Genomic DNA, 15,199 nt, shown 5'->3' with positions numbered 1-15,199 from the left:
AGGCCTGCAGCAAACGCCAAGATTGAGACATTGTTCCATGCGCTATCCGTTCCCCCCCACAACAAGGATCCTGCTTCACCTGCAGTACGGGTAAGACGACCTGCACATATGCAGTAACCAAGAAAAAGGACACCGACAGTGAGGTTGAAGACGAGATCCAAAAGGGGTTGCAGGATCTTGAAACGGCCACAGTCTCCGGGGGAGATGCCCAAGTGAAGATCGTGAGGAAGAAAGCGAGGTCAAAGAAGCCGCAGGTGAAGAAGGTGAAGCCAGATGTCAAAGAGAAGGGCAAGCAGGATGTCGAAATGGCCGCAGTCAGGCATGATGTGGAGCATGCAATTGACGTGGACATGGAGGTTGGTCTGACAATGGGAAAGGGGAAGTCCGAGGGTGGTATCGACATAGAGATGGCCGAAGTCAAACATGAGGAAACCGAGGTCGGTGCCATTCCAAAAGCCGACAAAGACGTGGGCCGGGTGACTCCCACCATAATCATTGAGCCACCCACACCACACACATTGGCGATTTTCAAGAGCACTGAGACCGAGGTCGGTACCAACACTGACAAAGGAAAGGGCCGGGAGATTGGGCCGCCAGCCAGTGAGATGGAGTGGATCGTGCCCGAGTTAGCAATGCGGCCGGGTAAAAAATTCATGAAACTCGTTATTCTTTGCTGACTTCGTTTATAGAATTGGGCTTGGCTGTCAATTATATGCAACAAAGCTTTACACCCCCACCTGTTGAGCGCACGTCCCGGCCAGAAGGTTCGTGTTCGGTATCCCGTTCTCGGCAGGTCAGCCCACCAGATCCCAAGGAGGTTCATCGTAAGTTTCAAGTTGTTTTCTCATTTCCCATGATTCTCAACTTGAAAACTTAGTTGACACAGCGCTCTATCAGAAGAAGATTGACTTTAGGTCCTTGAGCCCCCCACCGAACTTTGACATGCAGACGATGCAGCAGGAGATCAGAAGACTTGCTCATGGCCAAGCCGACCTCCTGCAGAAACTCCGAGACCAACAAGCGCAAGTCAGCGTCATGGAGTCGTCTACCCCTACTATGCGAGAGTATTCGGCATTTGTGGTCCGAAAACAAGATATTGACGCAAGTGCCCTTCTCCCCCCGGTGGTTGACTCACCCGTGACCCTGTCACAACGTCTTTTGGCGCTCGAAGAGATTACCCGGTGTATTCAAGATCAAGATTTGGCTAGCCGTCCTCTGTCGGAGAAAATTGCAAGTCTAGAGACCTCCGTTTGGTTTCAGGAAGAAAAAATCACCGGAGCGACTCGCCGGATGGACCATATTGAAGAGTCTGCCCACATGCGTTGGAAGGAAACACAAGAAGATTTGCAGTCCATCCGAAGTGATCACCAGAGACTGGAAGCCGAGGTGAGGGAAGCCGTCAAGACACTGGAGAACAAGTGGGAGACTACGCCAGCTGCGTTACAAGAGAGTCTCACCCGGGGCTTTGAGAAACTTGCAAGCTGCATCGAAACTGCCGAGCTAACGCTCCACGACCTCACCAAATCAGTCACTACTATTTCGGAGCTCAACCTGCGGCTCGGTGCTCGCCAATCAAGTCTGGAATCGCTCATTATCCAGTTCCTCAGCAACAAGGAGAAGAAGCACACTGGCATCAATACCGATCACTCAGTCTCACCCGACCGTGGTCAGAAAAGCCAGCAGGTACAAGTCTCCCCGACCCCGGGTGTCGTTCTGCCAAACCCAGTTTCAACCGATCACGCGCAAGTCTCTCCAACCCCGGCTGTCTTTCTGCCTCCAGCATCTGAGAGCCCAGCGGTCCTTCTGTTGGCACCAAACCCAATTCCTCCAACCCGGGCAAGTTCGCCCGGTCCTTACATTGGGGGTAATAGGAAGTCACCTCGGCTACAGAAACTCGAACCCACACTTCAAACCCCCGCACAGAGTAAGTCTTCTACTTGGTGAGGATTCAAAAATCTGACTGCCAGCAAGTTACAAACAATGATGTCCAAACTGTCCAAACTCCGTCTACTTAATAGTTAGTAGCATACATGTATATTTTTTGGACAATCTTCAATTTTTTTTTGGGCATATTTAATATGAAGTCCTGTGGTGGACATAATAATGAAAGCAGTAAGGCCTCGGCTTCTTTCACGACCCAGTAAACTGTGACCGGCAGAGAAAAGCGGGGGGATCTTGGAGCAACTTTGTCCAATGGAGACCGGCATAGTAACAGCTTGGCGTTTATTTCAGGCAGCCAAGTGCGGTTGTTTGAGCCAGACCCGTTCCAACATGGGTATGTTTACAAGAAACATTGGTCGGTATAAACTTGGTAGGGATTTTGAACCGGGTGTGCATAATATATCTCACTGCCTTGTGAACGTCACCGTGCTCGGCTTCTTGGGAAGTCATGGACCCAGTAAACTGCATGACCGAATACTGGACCATGACCGGCAAAGAAAAGCCGAGGTAATGTTTGAGCAACTTGGCAAATAAAACCTGAGTGAAGACGAAACTCGGCCGTATAGTGTCAACTGGATGGGACCAGGTTGGGCTGATCCACGCTGCATGGGATTCAAAGCTCTTCAGCAGACCCATGACACATGAGCCAATTCCATGAAGAGACGGGTTGACCCAGGATCTAAGGCATATTTAATTCATGGGGTACTAGCTGACTGACCATGTCACCGTGCTCGGCTTCTTGGTAGGTGATGGACCCGACCCAGTAAACTGCATGATGACCGGCAATGAAAAGCCGAGGTAAACTTGGCAAATAAAAATGAGACGGCTGTGGGCTGATCGACAATGCATGGGATTTAGAGCTCTTCAGCTGACCCATGACACATGTTGAGCCCAATCCATGAAGAGATCGGTTGACCCAGGATCCAAGGCATTTTTAGCTATGTCAATTCATGGGGTACACTTCTCAGCCGATGCACAGTACCAGTCCTAAGAGAGTCTTGATGGCCGGTCCACCTTTGATGGGGTCAACTGATCCATGGGCTCATCAGCAGGCACCATCAACTATGGTCTGTTTGTATGGTCGGGGGGCTCAGTATTAGTGGGGTAAGGTAACTAATACTTGTGGAAAATGCATGATAACTGGAATGATTCCTATCATAAAGACTGTGGACTTATACACAGGGAGCCCTAGGCAGTTACCTTATTTTTATGATAAAGGTGGTACCCACTAGTGGTATGTGCCAGATATCTATCATGTCAACGCACCTTACGAGATCCATCAGGTTCCCAAGTGCAAGGACGGAGGTTCAGCAAGATGTTGCTATGTGTGACGTGATCAATCTCATCGATAGCGAGGATGCATGGGAGGAGGCTGAGATGAGCAGAAGGCGTATAGCAGCTCAACAAGATGTCGCCGTGCGTGTGGATAGCGAAGATGTGAGGGAGGTGTCTGAGATGTGAGGGAGGTGTCTGAGATGAGCGGAAGCCGTACGGCGGTTGGGGAAGATGTCGTGGTGCACGACATGATCACTCCCATGGATAGCAAAGATGTGAGAGAGGCTGAGATGAGCGGAAGCCGTCCAGTGACCACAAGGGTCAAATATAGAACGAGCAGACATACCTCATGCGCCGGAATCCTTCTCTCCTTTCCACCTGGCAGAAACGAGCACACCTCATATCCATTCGGGCTTCACTCTCAACTGCCAGTTCCTTGGAACTACCACTCCATCAACGATATGTTCATCCTTCAAGCAAAGATTTGTCGGGGGCGCTTGGATACTGCGTGCAAAAAAATTTGCGCCTCTTGCCAAGGGATAACATCGAACTTGCTGTACGAAGGGATCATTGGTCGCATTGAGAGTGGGATACGTGAGAACACACCTCTTGCATATCATCCTATTGGATCCTTGACAGAGCTGATGCGGCGGAAATCTGAACAACTGGTTGAATTGCGCCTGATGAAGCTGAACGAGACCAGGAAGGTCTTGGTGAAGATTGAGGCATTAGACGACCACAAAAAGTGGGTGCTGGCAGTTGAGAGCAGAAGAGTCGATCGTGTGGCTGCTCTGGTTCAGGCTGGAAGGGGAAAGAAGCTTGGTGTGAAAGGACTCATCGCCCAATACGAACAAGCGGCGAGGAAGCTCTACAAACTGAAGGGTTTTACGAGAGAAGAGATCATGATGTCGATTGTTCTCCTTCGGATTGGTGGTAACCGTGTGGGATCCTTCGCCCATTTGGCTATGTCACTCCCTAGTGTCACAACCGCAAGGAGGAACGCACTGCTCCGGCCCATCTCAGTGTCGGCCTCGCACCCCACTGTATCGGAGATTGAGGAAAATATAAAGTCATGCTTTGCGCCGCTCGAGGAAGTTCTGGATGCCTTGCCTGCAGGAACAATCAAACATCAGGTGTTGATGCTCGACGAAATTGCAATTGAGAAGAGGCCACGATGGGACGACAAAACTAATTTGATATTGGGGTTGTGTCGTGAACATAGCCATAAGGTTTCACTCAACTTTTCAACGGACAAGGAATTAGACGTCCTTTGTGACAGTATTGATAATGGACGCGTTCATTTTGCAAGTGAGGTTAGTAAATCAAACTGTTGATTCTTGGCGAAGATTTTCTTATTTTGTAACATGCAGGCAACATTTGGTGCATTAGGAACACTTTCCGATGATCCTCACGAGTACAGCATCCGTCTGTGTGTGATATCTGGCCTCTGTAAGAAGGAAACAGGAGCACAACATGCTCATTTTATCTGCACAGTCATGCAAGCCGTGACTAATCAAAGCCTGGTCCACAGGGTGAAATACCGAACTGTTTCGATCGCATCGGATGGAGAGTCAAAGCGTGGGGATGTCTTGGTCGAGCTGACCATGCGTCAGGAACTCAATCCCTCATCACCAATTTATCTTCAACTGAAGCCGCTCGCTCTAATGAATCTCCTTGTGGGTGAAGATGACATCACGGCAGACAAGGACTTTAAGCATGTCTTCAAATGTCAGCGAAATCTTTTACTGCGCAACAAAGGATTTGTCATTCGAGGATTTTGCATTACCACTTCCATCCTTTGCCTTCATCTACAGTCGAACAATGTCTCCTTGGATCGTCTGCAGTCGTTGTTAAATCCGAATGACAGACAAGATGTCGTGCTTGGCTACAATCTTATGAAGGAAATCTGGTCCCTGCCTCCTGCCAAAGCGACTGCCAGCCCAGATTTTGCGCGTGCTCGAGAAGCTCTCCGACTTTACGGTCAATTTGCTTATCATTTAATCCTGCCTTACATCTGCGTCGACTTAAATCTGGATGAGCAGCTTTCACATCTAAGCACAGCCGCTCACCTTGCATTTTATCTCTATACTGACGGATCCGCCAAAACGAGGTTCATGCCAAACCAATCCTTTGTCGACATCATGATCATGGTGAAAAACACATACTTCTGTGTCGCAAAGTGTAAAGTTGACGATCCGAAGGGGGGTTTACGCCTATTCCAGTTGGGGACTGATCGTCTAGAGGGATTCTTTGGGCTTATTAGAACGGCGATTGGAACTGATACAAATGTCGACATCATGCAACTTGGAAGCCGTGCATCTGGGTTAGTTGAGGTTGCAGCAATACTGGCGCTACACCCTGAATGGGACCAATCACCTCGGCGTCTGGGACTCCCAACGATTACAAAGGACACTACAATGGAAATTAACTCAAAGTTCGACCACATCAATCCAGCCAGTTGGCATGGATCTGCCAGTGTGGAAAGCATCAACATGCACACGGCATGGATACTTGGGGAGCGTGCTGCAATCAAATTAATACCAGAAGCAGAACAGGTTTTTGATGATGCGGTGCAGCGAAACCTTACCATGCTTTCTCCCTTCGGGACTCTCCTCGTTAACCAACGTGATGAGGAGGAGGACGATTTCGACTGCTCAGAGCTCTCTGCACAATACCCGAGCAATGCCAATACCTGTGAGCAGGAAGCTTCTGAACGTGTATCACACAGGACACACACCTTAGACGGTGATTTAGAGGATACGATTGCTGAGGAGTTGCCGCATGGATCTATTTCTTCAGAGATACAGATTAACGGTCGTAAAACCACAAAGCCTCAAGCATTATGACAAAGAATGATGCATCACACGAATCGCTCGTCAACCGATCGACTTAAACGGGTTCAAGAACTAACATGTTTTAATCCTTCGGAAGCTATGTCTCCCATCGACACCGAGCAAAGTGATTCCTCACCTTCGATACACATTGGCAATCCTATCGCTGTCCTTGTGGAATGTGAGAAAAAACTCTACCTCGCTGTCGCACACATCAATCAGGTACATTTTGCTGGGAACGGGGATTTGATGACCCTCTGCATGCACCTTCTTGTTGACGCCACGGCGAAAGTGAGCTTCCAAAGTCTTTGCATTGTTCCCGCGACCGTCGAGGATGATCCATCCAAAGAATACGACTGGTGCTGGGCTCAGAACATGGAAGCGACATGTCACGATGTCCCTGGTGAATTGATCCAACCGATTAACCCAGAATTTTTTTACAAGGATGGGAAGGCCATGTACCTCTTGGATTCCAACTTTCTCCTCACTGTCACTGCCGACCTCCTCGATCGCTTGACCCATCAAAGTTGTCGAGGAGTACCTATGGTCTCACGAACAGATCATTTCCTGTATCGCCTATTGGGGAAAACCTGCTTCATTGGTGAGCGCGAGGTTCAGGATGGCGTCGACGACTTGGGGGAGAAGTCTGTGTGTTCAAGATGCAGTTCTAAAACCCATGTTGACAGCCCAGGCTGTAGTTTTAGACCCTTTTTCCCTGGGTCCACACAGGTGTGGACTTGGCATACATGGTGGAATAATCTGACCTCTTCCCATGCCAAAATTTTCTACATTACCATTCCCTCACAGAATTTGTATTTGGGATTTTGAAATGGGGCGAAAAATCCATTTTCGGGGTCATAATGTAGCCCTAGGATAGGTTTTCCGAGATAGCCCATCATAATTGTTGTTTGGTGTTGGCTTTTCCCATCATCATTTGTTGATCACTTCCGCTGTCAGTTGATATGACTTCCGCTGTCAATTGATATAACTTCTGCTTTCTGCTGATATGATTTCCTTACCCTTCGTATGATTTCCGTACTTGTATGTTATATTTTATATATGTTTTTTTCCGCGCTTTTTCTCCGAAAAATAAAAACATAGGGATAGCAATAGAATGCACTTTCTGCACTTTTTCAAGACATATCACCCAAATGTATGTCACATTACTCTCATTTTAGTGCATACACATTGTTTTAATGGGAATCCACCCATACGCGCTGTGCGAAGGACGTGTCAAAGTCGACGCGACGTTGTTGCAACACGTTCAACGAGTCACGTGACGTGTTGAACTTGGCTGCCCATCCTGCCGGTCTCGTTTTGACCAGGCTAGACTCCATCTACATTCAAGAAAACAGTTTTTTACTATACTAATAGTAGAAAACTACAAGAAGAACAAAATATAAAGTCATGGTAGACCACAAACGGGTCAAAAAACGCAAGCGACTGTGAACCGCTACTTGGGGTAGGATCCACTAGGGTAGCGGGAAAGCCGTTGTGGAACTGGCGAGCAGAGGTGTGATGACCCGCGTAGTGGTCGCAGATCGAGGATCGCGCTCGGAGACGAAGAACGTGACAGTCCAACGTAATTCGCGTTCCGTCTTCCAGGTGCAGTCCCACGGAAGATGCGTCGTTCAGATCCTTCTTCCTCACTAAGCTACTCAAGGTTTGACGACTGTGGCCCTTGATAAGGCTTTCAGAGTCAAACTCGTAGAGTCCGAATAGATGATAAAAGAGATGATATTCCTCGTGTTGTACACGAGGTAGAATACAGCGTACATGATGACGTAATACAAGATGAAGTAAGCATAGGTGAGATGTGTGCGCGTTTACAGTAAGTGGGCGAAGGTGATGGAAAGTAATGTGTGCGGGGTAGTGATGCTATGTAGGACTAACCTGTTACAAAGCCCCCCACTTTCCAGCTCCTTGGTCACTCCATCCGCTGTTCGGGTAAGGTGATATCTTCGACATGCATTTTGTGCCAAGTTGGGTGAAGGCCTGCGCGTGAGACACCATCCATGATGTCCTCGAAGTCTTGAAGAGTAGGCAAGTAATCTGGTCGTCGTTGTCCTCGTTCATTGTTCCGAATCCAATCCCTCCACTTCTCTCTTGTGCGAAGCTTGCCTTTCCCTCTAGCGATGGAGTCCGCTAATCTACAGTAGCAATGGTCCAAGGCCGTGTTCCATTCGCCTGTCCAAAGCGTGAACTTGTCCTCAAAGATGTCCATAGGGGGAAAGAGCCACCGTCCCATACATCCGTTCGTGCCTGGGCAGTATCCTAGAAGCAGGTCTTTTTCTTGTTCTGAGACGACGTCATGGGTAAGATAGGAGGCGTCCTCGCTTGATGAATCGTAAAAGCCTTTATTGTGAACAGTCGTCTGGATGGATGGGCCCGACATAAATTCCTCGACCAGTCTTTGGCCTGCCCATCGGCGTGCGATCCAGCTTAACTGCCCTCCTTCCGCAATGAAAGCGCGAGCGTGAGGGCGCCGCAGCATGTCGTTCATTCTTGCTAGGTACGCTGTACAGAAGGTAGTGCCGTTGTCCATTGGCGAAAGAGTTGTCTCGTGAAAACCCGTTCCGTAGAGTGAAGCCGCTGAGCTGTGATCGAGGTTGTCAACGATGATGGGTCTGAATTGCCGGGCGCGGTCCAGGGATATGGCCAGAAAGAAGCGGATGCCGTGTTCGATGGCTGTCGTAAGCAAACGTTTGACGGTGCCCAGCGTATTCCAGCAATTGGCCCAATACCTAAGACGACTATCTCCAGATAGTCCGGATTCCAAGCGAATGCAGGTGCTGACCAGATGCTCTCCGTGTAAGTTATTTTCGCCGATTCGTCCCGTAGCATACGTCTGAACATTACTTCAGGCTTTTCGTGTTCAATGTAATAGGGTTCTGATAGGCGAGCGGGAGATTGAGAGCGCCCTCGTACGCTGAAGAGATGGTCTCCCGTACCGCGACGGTCAGCTGCTTGACGCCTTGCCCGCTCCAACTTTTGGTCGTTTTGGCGGATCCATGCTGCAGGGCTGTTCACTGCCCGAGGATCGTACAATTCATCTGAAAGCTCTTCGAACCGGATGCAGAGGAACTCTTCGTTAGTCGACTTGGTGTCCGCACTATCGTCGTCGACCGTCATATCATCGGGTGCTAGTCCGTCGGATCCATCGGATAAACGGTCTAGCAATTTTGCTTTGGTCGTCGTACTGCTGATCCGTTGGAGTAATGAAGGCGGTTTTGCTTCGGAATTGGCTCGCTTGACAGTTAGGCCCGTCTCGATGTCGTAGAGAATTCCTGACTTTGGCCCGTAGCTGAACCTCCATAGTTCTCAAATGGTTGTCGCGTTGTCTTCACCTGGTAGTGACGGCTTATATTGACGGCGAAGGTATTCGTCTGTTGGTTTGCGCTTACGCCACCTCCAAAAGAGGAGAGTCTTAAATCGACCTTCTCCTTCGTCTAGTGTAGTGTAGTAGTAGAGTTTGGAGAGACAAGTCAACATGTCGTCCGAGTATTTGATGGGTCTGCGTTTCCACCCTTCGAAATCAATAACGAAGATGGAGTAAGACTGATAGAGGGGAGGGTCGAAAGGTTGCGAGTATGAAAAGACCTCTTGAAAGAATTCATCGAGCTTGATTGCGTGTCGCGCGATCTTATTCAAATCATCCTCTTCAAGGTCGGTTGGAATCCGCAGGGGTGTGCCTTTCCTTACCGACCAATAAGTCATGTTCAAAGTGGGGTTCAAGCGACTAAAGCGATTGTCGGACCTCGCTTCGAAGTCCCAGAGGTAGAAAAAAGGAATTTTGTTCTGTATGTAAAGAGGGATGTTGATGATGCTCCAATCTTTCTCTAGGTTGCAGATAACCCCTCTCCTCCCCTTGACTGTAGTGATGAAGCTGCTAATAAGATCAATCATGCTCTCGAATAGATCACTCTCCCAATCCGAAATCACTGCCGTCCACCAAGACATGAAGGCTATGGCTTGTAGGACAGATCGTTTTGCTCGCGCCGCATCGATCTGGGCGTGTTTCGCTGAGAGATGGAGCTTCTGGAGTCGTTGGGTAGGGTAGAACTTCGGGACTTTCGCTCTAACGGGAAAACGGGGGTCCATTTCAACAATTCCACGGACACCGGCTTGAACTTGAACTAGGTCATTGTTGCAGGCCTCCCTGAAGTGAAGGGCCATGCACCACCCGCCGATGCGTTCCTCAACTGGGATGGCTGTTTCCATTTTGTCGTACCATGGCCTCTCTGTGAGAAGGAAAGAGGTGGGGATCCACGGGGCCCACTGTTCGTCTTCCCTAAACCAATCGGGGTCACGGGCGAAGTCGATTGGGATGATTTGTCCGACGTCCGAGAAATCCTCAATGCTCCATCCCGGATCTGGAAGATCTTTGAAGATTACAGTTGAGTCTCTGATAAGGGACGTATCTGAGTTCAATCCCACCCAGATCGCGTCTGGATCAAGCCTAACCGAAGCGGTCGCTGGAGGATTGAGATGGTGGATGGAGTTGTCCATGAAGCACGTGTCTAGCAGGAAAGTCCACTGCAAGATAGTGCCTCTCTCTGATTCGAGTTCGTGGACAGTCCCAAAGAACTCAAACCAGGGGTTGGAATAAGGAGTGGGGTGGTTGGAGTGAGCGACGTGCACGTTTTAATATTAGTATAATTAGAATCGGAGTTATAAATGTTTTGATGAAGTTGTGGAAGAGTCTGGGCCGCTAGTATTACACGAAGAAATGAAAGGTTTGCATAGAATGGAATGATAATCCTTTGGTCAGTCAGAGGTTATGTTTCTTCCGGTATTCCGATAGCAGTTCTGCTGAATTTTTCAGGTCACGGGCAGTGGCCCATGTGTCGAACTGAGGTCCATAGCCAGTCCACCTGATAAGATACCGCAGAAGGGCCTTCTTGCCGACTCTCTTGTGACCTACAATCTTCTCTACTTCGTATTCCTGTGATTCCGTTTTTCTGATAAAGGACTCGGGTAATGTCGTCCTATTGAGGTATGTATTATCCGCTTCGTATCTCTTCAGGTGTTGGATATTGATTACTGGGGAACCAGGATAGTTGTCCCCCATCCTGAGGCGGTATACGTTAGGATTGATTTTTTGGATAATTTCGAAGGGTCCTATCCATCGAGTGGTAAGTTTTGCTCCCTCCCCTTTTGATTCTTGCCATTCTAATGAGTGTGGGTTGACTAAAACTTTGTCTCCTTCTTTCAGCTCGGATAGAGGTTTGCGGCCCTTATTGAATGCTCGTGCTTGGTGGTGCTGAGCGTGAGCTATTGCTCGTCTCGCGCTCTCCCTGTGCATCTGTAAAAGAGCCAGCCACTTTTCCGAATCCGTTCTACGCACGTCGTGACCTTGATCTTTAGGCAACAAGAAATCTATCGGGGTACGTGGTTCGAATCCGAACATCAAGAAGTTAGGCGAACAGCCTGTAGAGCTATGCACGCTTGCATTGTAAGCCCATTCCAGCAGAGGTAACCAGTGAGCCCAACTTTCTTTATTGTCCGATACGAACGCTCTTAACATGATTTCTAGGAATCGATTAACGATTTCCGTTTGGCCATCGTGTTGGGGGTGGTGGGACGATGAAAGGGACATTTTCGTCCGCAGAAACTTTGCCACGCCGTTCCAAAAGTCGGACGTCCATCTTGGGTCGCGGTCGCAGATTATGCTCTCAGGCAAACCGAATCGACAGACTATCTTTTTGACAAACAATGTACCGAAATCCTCAGCGTTCAACCCGGTTGTGGTAGGGCTAAAGGTGCCATGTTTGGTGAGTCTGTCCACTGTTACATGGATAGCGTTGTAGCCGTCTGACCAGGGAAGGTTCACTATGAAGTCCATGGCTACGGACTGGTAGGGTCTGGCGGGAATGGGATTGGGTATCAGGTAACCGTAGCGATTGAAGTTTGACGGTTTGATCTTCTGACAAACGTCGCAGGTTTGCACGAACCTGAGGACGTCCGTTTTCATCCTTTTCCAGTAGAACCGACTGGTGGCTACCACTTTTATGATAAAACTAAGGCAATTGCCTGTAGAGCTGTGTGTATAAGTCCACAAGTTTTATGAAAGGCCTTTCATAGGTGTGTCCTGTGTTTTCTTTCTCATAAAACCTATGTTCTTTTCATAAGATATAGGCAAGGCCACAGAGTGCTTTTCATAATTAAACCTGTGCGCTTTCAATAGGTATTTCATTCACTGGGTTAGGTGTATTCATTGCCTTTTTCATAATTAATGGTGTGCACTTTCATTGAATATTTCATTAGGAATTTTGGGCGCTTTCATTGCTTTTTTCATAATTAATCCTGTGTGATTTCAATAAATATTTCATTCACTATGTTAGGTGTATTCAATGCCTCTATCATATCTAATGGTGTGCGCTTTCATTGAATATTTCATTAGGAATATTGGATGCTTTCATTGTACTTTTCATAATTAATGTTGTGCAATTTCAATAAATATCTCATTCCCTAGGTCAGGTGTATTCATTGCCTCTTTCATATTTAATGGTGTGCGCTTTCATTGAATATTTCATTAGGAATATTGGATGCTTTCATTGTACTTTTTATAATTAATGTTGTGCAATTTCAATAAATATCTCATTCCCTAGGTCAGGTGTATTCATTGCCTCTTTCATAATTAATATTGGATGCTTTCATTGTACTTTTCATAATTAATGTTGTGCAATTTCAATAAATATCTCATTCCCTAGGTCAGGTGTATTCATTGCCTCTTTCATATTTAATGGTGTGCGCTTTCATTGAATATTTCATTAGGAATATTGGATGCTTTCATTGTACTTTTTATAATTAATGTTGTGCAATTTCAATAAATATCTCATTCCCTAGGTCAGGTGTATTCATTGCCTCTTTCATAATTAATGCTGTGCGCTTTCATTGAATATTTCATTATCAATTCTGGGTGCTTTCATTGTGCATTTCAATAAATATTTCATTAGCTAGGTTATATGTATTCATTGCTTCTTTCATAATTAATGATGTGCACTTTCATTGAATATTCCACAGCTTTCATTGGGATTTTTCATTGAGTATCTCAATATTTCATTCCAATTTCATATCTGCCCCCAGGGATATCATTATGATTTTTCATTATATTCCATGATAGCAATGAAATAGCTATTACAGTCCATCCAATGGGTCATTGGGAGGGTGGTCACATGACAAATTTCCAAAAATGGTAAAAAAACAAAAGTTGTAGCTCTTTACCATAGCTTCCAGAATCAGTTGGAATTATGTCCTAAAGTGCTTCCATTGTGGAGATATAAGGTAAAAGGTTTTCAAAAGCGCTGCGTTTTTTTTTGTTTTTTGCATTTTTCTTCATGAAAAGAACACTAAACAACATGATTTCAACAGATTTAAAAAGCTAAGAGAAGGGGCTACAACTATTGTATCGTGGGAAATTTCTCCCAAAAAGGAAGGTACATGCCCTAAAAGGGTAATTGACACTGACAGACTACAAAAGTAATTTATAGCCTACAAAGTTTACTAATAGACTACAAAAAAGACTACAAAAGTTGGACATAGACCACAAAGGTCAGACAAAGACTACAAAAATTAGTAGTGTCTGCCGTGTAGAGTCTGCTTTGTTCATTATAAAAGTTAATAGTGTCCACTTTTTGAGACTACAATGGTTTGTAGTGTCCGCTTTTTTCATTACAAAAGTTAATTGTGTCCACTTTTCTGACATATAGTATGTAGTGTGGTTAGCTATATATATATAGGTCATTGGGGATATGATTGAAGGATTGGGATGAGTTGACATTCTGCCACTTATGAATAGTTGCTTTTGATGTCAGGTCCATGGCTGTTTTCCACACTAAGCCACTATCCTATCTTTGATGTTGGTTAACCTTCCACTCAGATCAGTATCTGCTGTCCTATGTCTGACCACAGTCAATCTTCACATGATTTTTTTGGAGTGATAAATTCTCTGTGCTACCAATGCAACTTGTCATGTCTTTCAATACCAAGACCAGTTGTCATTCTCCAAGCCTTCACCACTCGGGTCAGCCTTGAGTAGATTGATTTAAAGGTACCAAAAGTGAGTTAAATATGTGGTTGGTCCTGTCTGTTTTTCAATGTCTATCCAGGATTCATGTGAAGCACACCCTTTGATTAGATAGGATAGTGACTTCTCATATGAAAAGACATCACAGATTGCAAGTATAAAAAGCAGCCATGGACCTGACATCAAAAGCAACTATTCATAAGTGGCAGAATGTCAACTCATCCCAATCCTTCAATCATATCCCCAATGACCTATATATATATAGCTAACCACACTACATACTATATGTCAGAAAAGTGGACACAATTAACTTTTGTAATGAAAAAAGCGGACACTACAAACCATTGTAGTCTCAAAAAGTGGACACTATTAACTTTTATAATGAACAAAGCAGACTCTACAAACCATTGTAGTCTGAAAAAGCAGACACTACTAACTTTTGTAGTCTCAAAAAGCGGACACTACAAACCATTGTAGTCTCAAAAAGTGGACACTATTAACTTTTATAATGAAAAAAGCGGACACTACAAACCATTGTAGTCTCAAAAAGCAGACACTACTAACTTTTGTAGTCTCAAAAAGCGGACACTACAAACCATTGTAGTCTGAAAAAACAGACACTACTAATTTTTGTAGTCTCAAAAAGCGGCAGACACTACTAATTTTTGTAGTCTTTGTCTGACCTTTGTGGTCTATGTCCAACTTTTGTAGTCTTTTTTGTAGTCTATTAGTAAACTTTGTAGGCTATAAATTACTTTTGTAGTCTGTCAGTGTCAATTACCCTTTTAGGGCATGTACCTTCCTTTTTGGGAGAAATTTCCCACGATACAATAGTTGTAGCCCCTTCTCTTAGCTTTTTAAATCTGTTGAAATCATGTTGTTTAGTGTTCTTTTCATGAAGAAAAATGCAAAAAACAAAAAAAAACGCAGCGCTTTTGAAAACCTTTTACCTTATATCTCCACAATGGAAGCACTTTAGGACATAATTCCAACTGATTCTGGAAGCTATGGTAAAGAGCTACAACTTTTGTTTTTTTACCATTTTTGGAAATTTGTCATGTGACCACCCTCCCAATGACCCATTGGATGGACTGTAATAGCTATTTCATTGCTATCATGGAAT

General features: G+C 45.9%; 4 protein-coding genes across 4 annotated transcripts in view; 2 read left to right on the top strand and 2 right to left on the bottom strand.

Moving 5' to 3' along the window:
* Nucleotides 1-2,586, top strand: part of LACBIDRAFT_330401 (smc-chromosome segregation ATPase) — a gene marked incomplete at both ends in the record, with an annotated part of 5,118 nt that extends 2,532 nt beyond the window's left edge. Inside the window, 5 exons of the mRNA XM_001884737.1 lie at nt 86-642; nt 690-824; nt 878-1,924; nt 2,233-2,275; nt 2,508-2,586. Coding sequence (XP_001884772.1) covers nt 86-642; nt 690-824; nt 878-1,924; nt 2,233-2,275; nt 2,508-2,586 — 1,861 coding nt within the window. The remainder of the gene's footprint in view (nt 1-85; nt 643-689; nt 825-877; nt 1,925-2,232; nt 2,276-2,507) is intronic.
* A 1,028-nt stretch (nt 2,587-3,614) lies between these two features.
* Nucleotides 3,615-3,831, bottom strand: LACBIDRAFT_304230 (uncharacterized protein; the record flags this gene model as incomplete). The annotated part of the gene is made up of 2 exons (XM_001884647.1): nt 3,615-3,770; nt 3,823-3,831. 2 exons carry the CDS (start codon nt 3,829-3,831, stop codon nt 3,615-3,617), a joined length of 165 nt encoding a protein of 54 aa, XP_001884682.1.
* A 68-nt stretch (nt 3,832-3,899) lies between these two features.
* On the top strand, nt 3,900-6,062 carry LACBIDRAFT_304229 (uncharacterized protein; the record flags this gene model as incomplete). The annotated part of the gene is made up of 2 exons (XM_001884736.1): nt 3,900-4,529; nt 4,587-6,062. 2 exons carry the CDS (start codon nt 3,900-3,902, stop codon nt 6,060-6,062), a joined length of 2,106 nt encoding a protein of 701 aa, XP_001884771.1.
* Nucleotides 6,063-7,311: 1,249 nt separating this feature from the next.
* LACBIDRAFT_330399 (uncharacterized protein) lies at nt 7,312-10,556 on the bottom strand (the record flags this gene model as incomplete). The annotated part of the gene is made up of 6 exons (XM_001884646.1): nt 7,312-7,384; nt 7,471-7,737; nt 7,941-7,986; nt 8,058-8,895; nt 8,976-9,367; nt 9,395-10,556. The coding sequence occupies 6 exons, from the start codon at nt 10,554-10,556 to the stop codon at nt 7,312-7,314; spliced, it is 2,778 nt and encodes a 925-aa protein (XP_001884681.1).
* Nucleotides 10,557-15,199: the final 4,643 nt, after the last annotated feature.

This window comes from Laccaria bicolor, genomic scaffold (assembly GCF_000143565.1).
Source record: "Laccaria bicolor S238N-H82 LACBIscaffold_27 genomic scaffold, whole genome shotgun sequence".
Taxonomy (NCBI): Eukaryota; Fungi; Basidiomycota; class Agaricomycetes; order Agaricales; family Hydnangiaceae; genus Laccaria; species Laccaria bicolor.
This window is presented reverse-complemented; position numbering and strand designations above follow the sequence as displayed.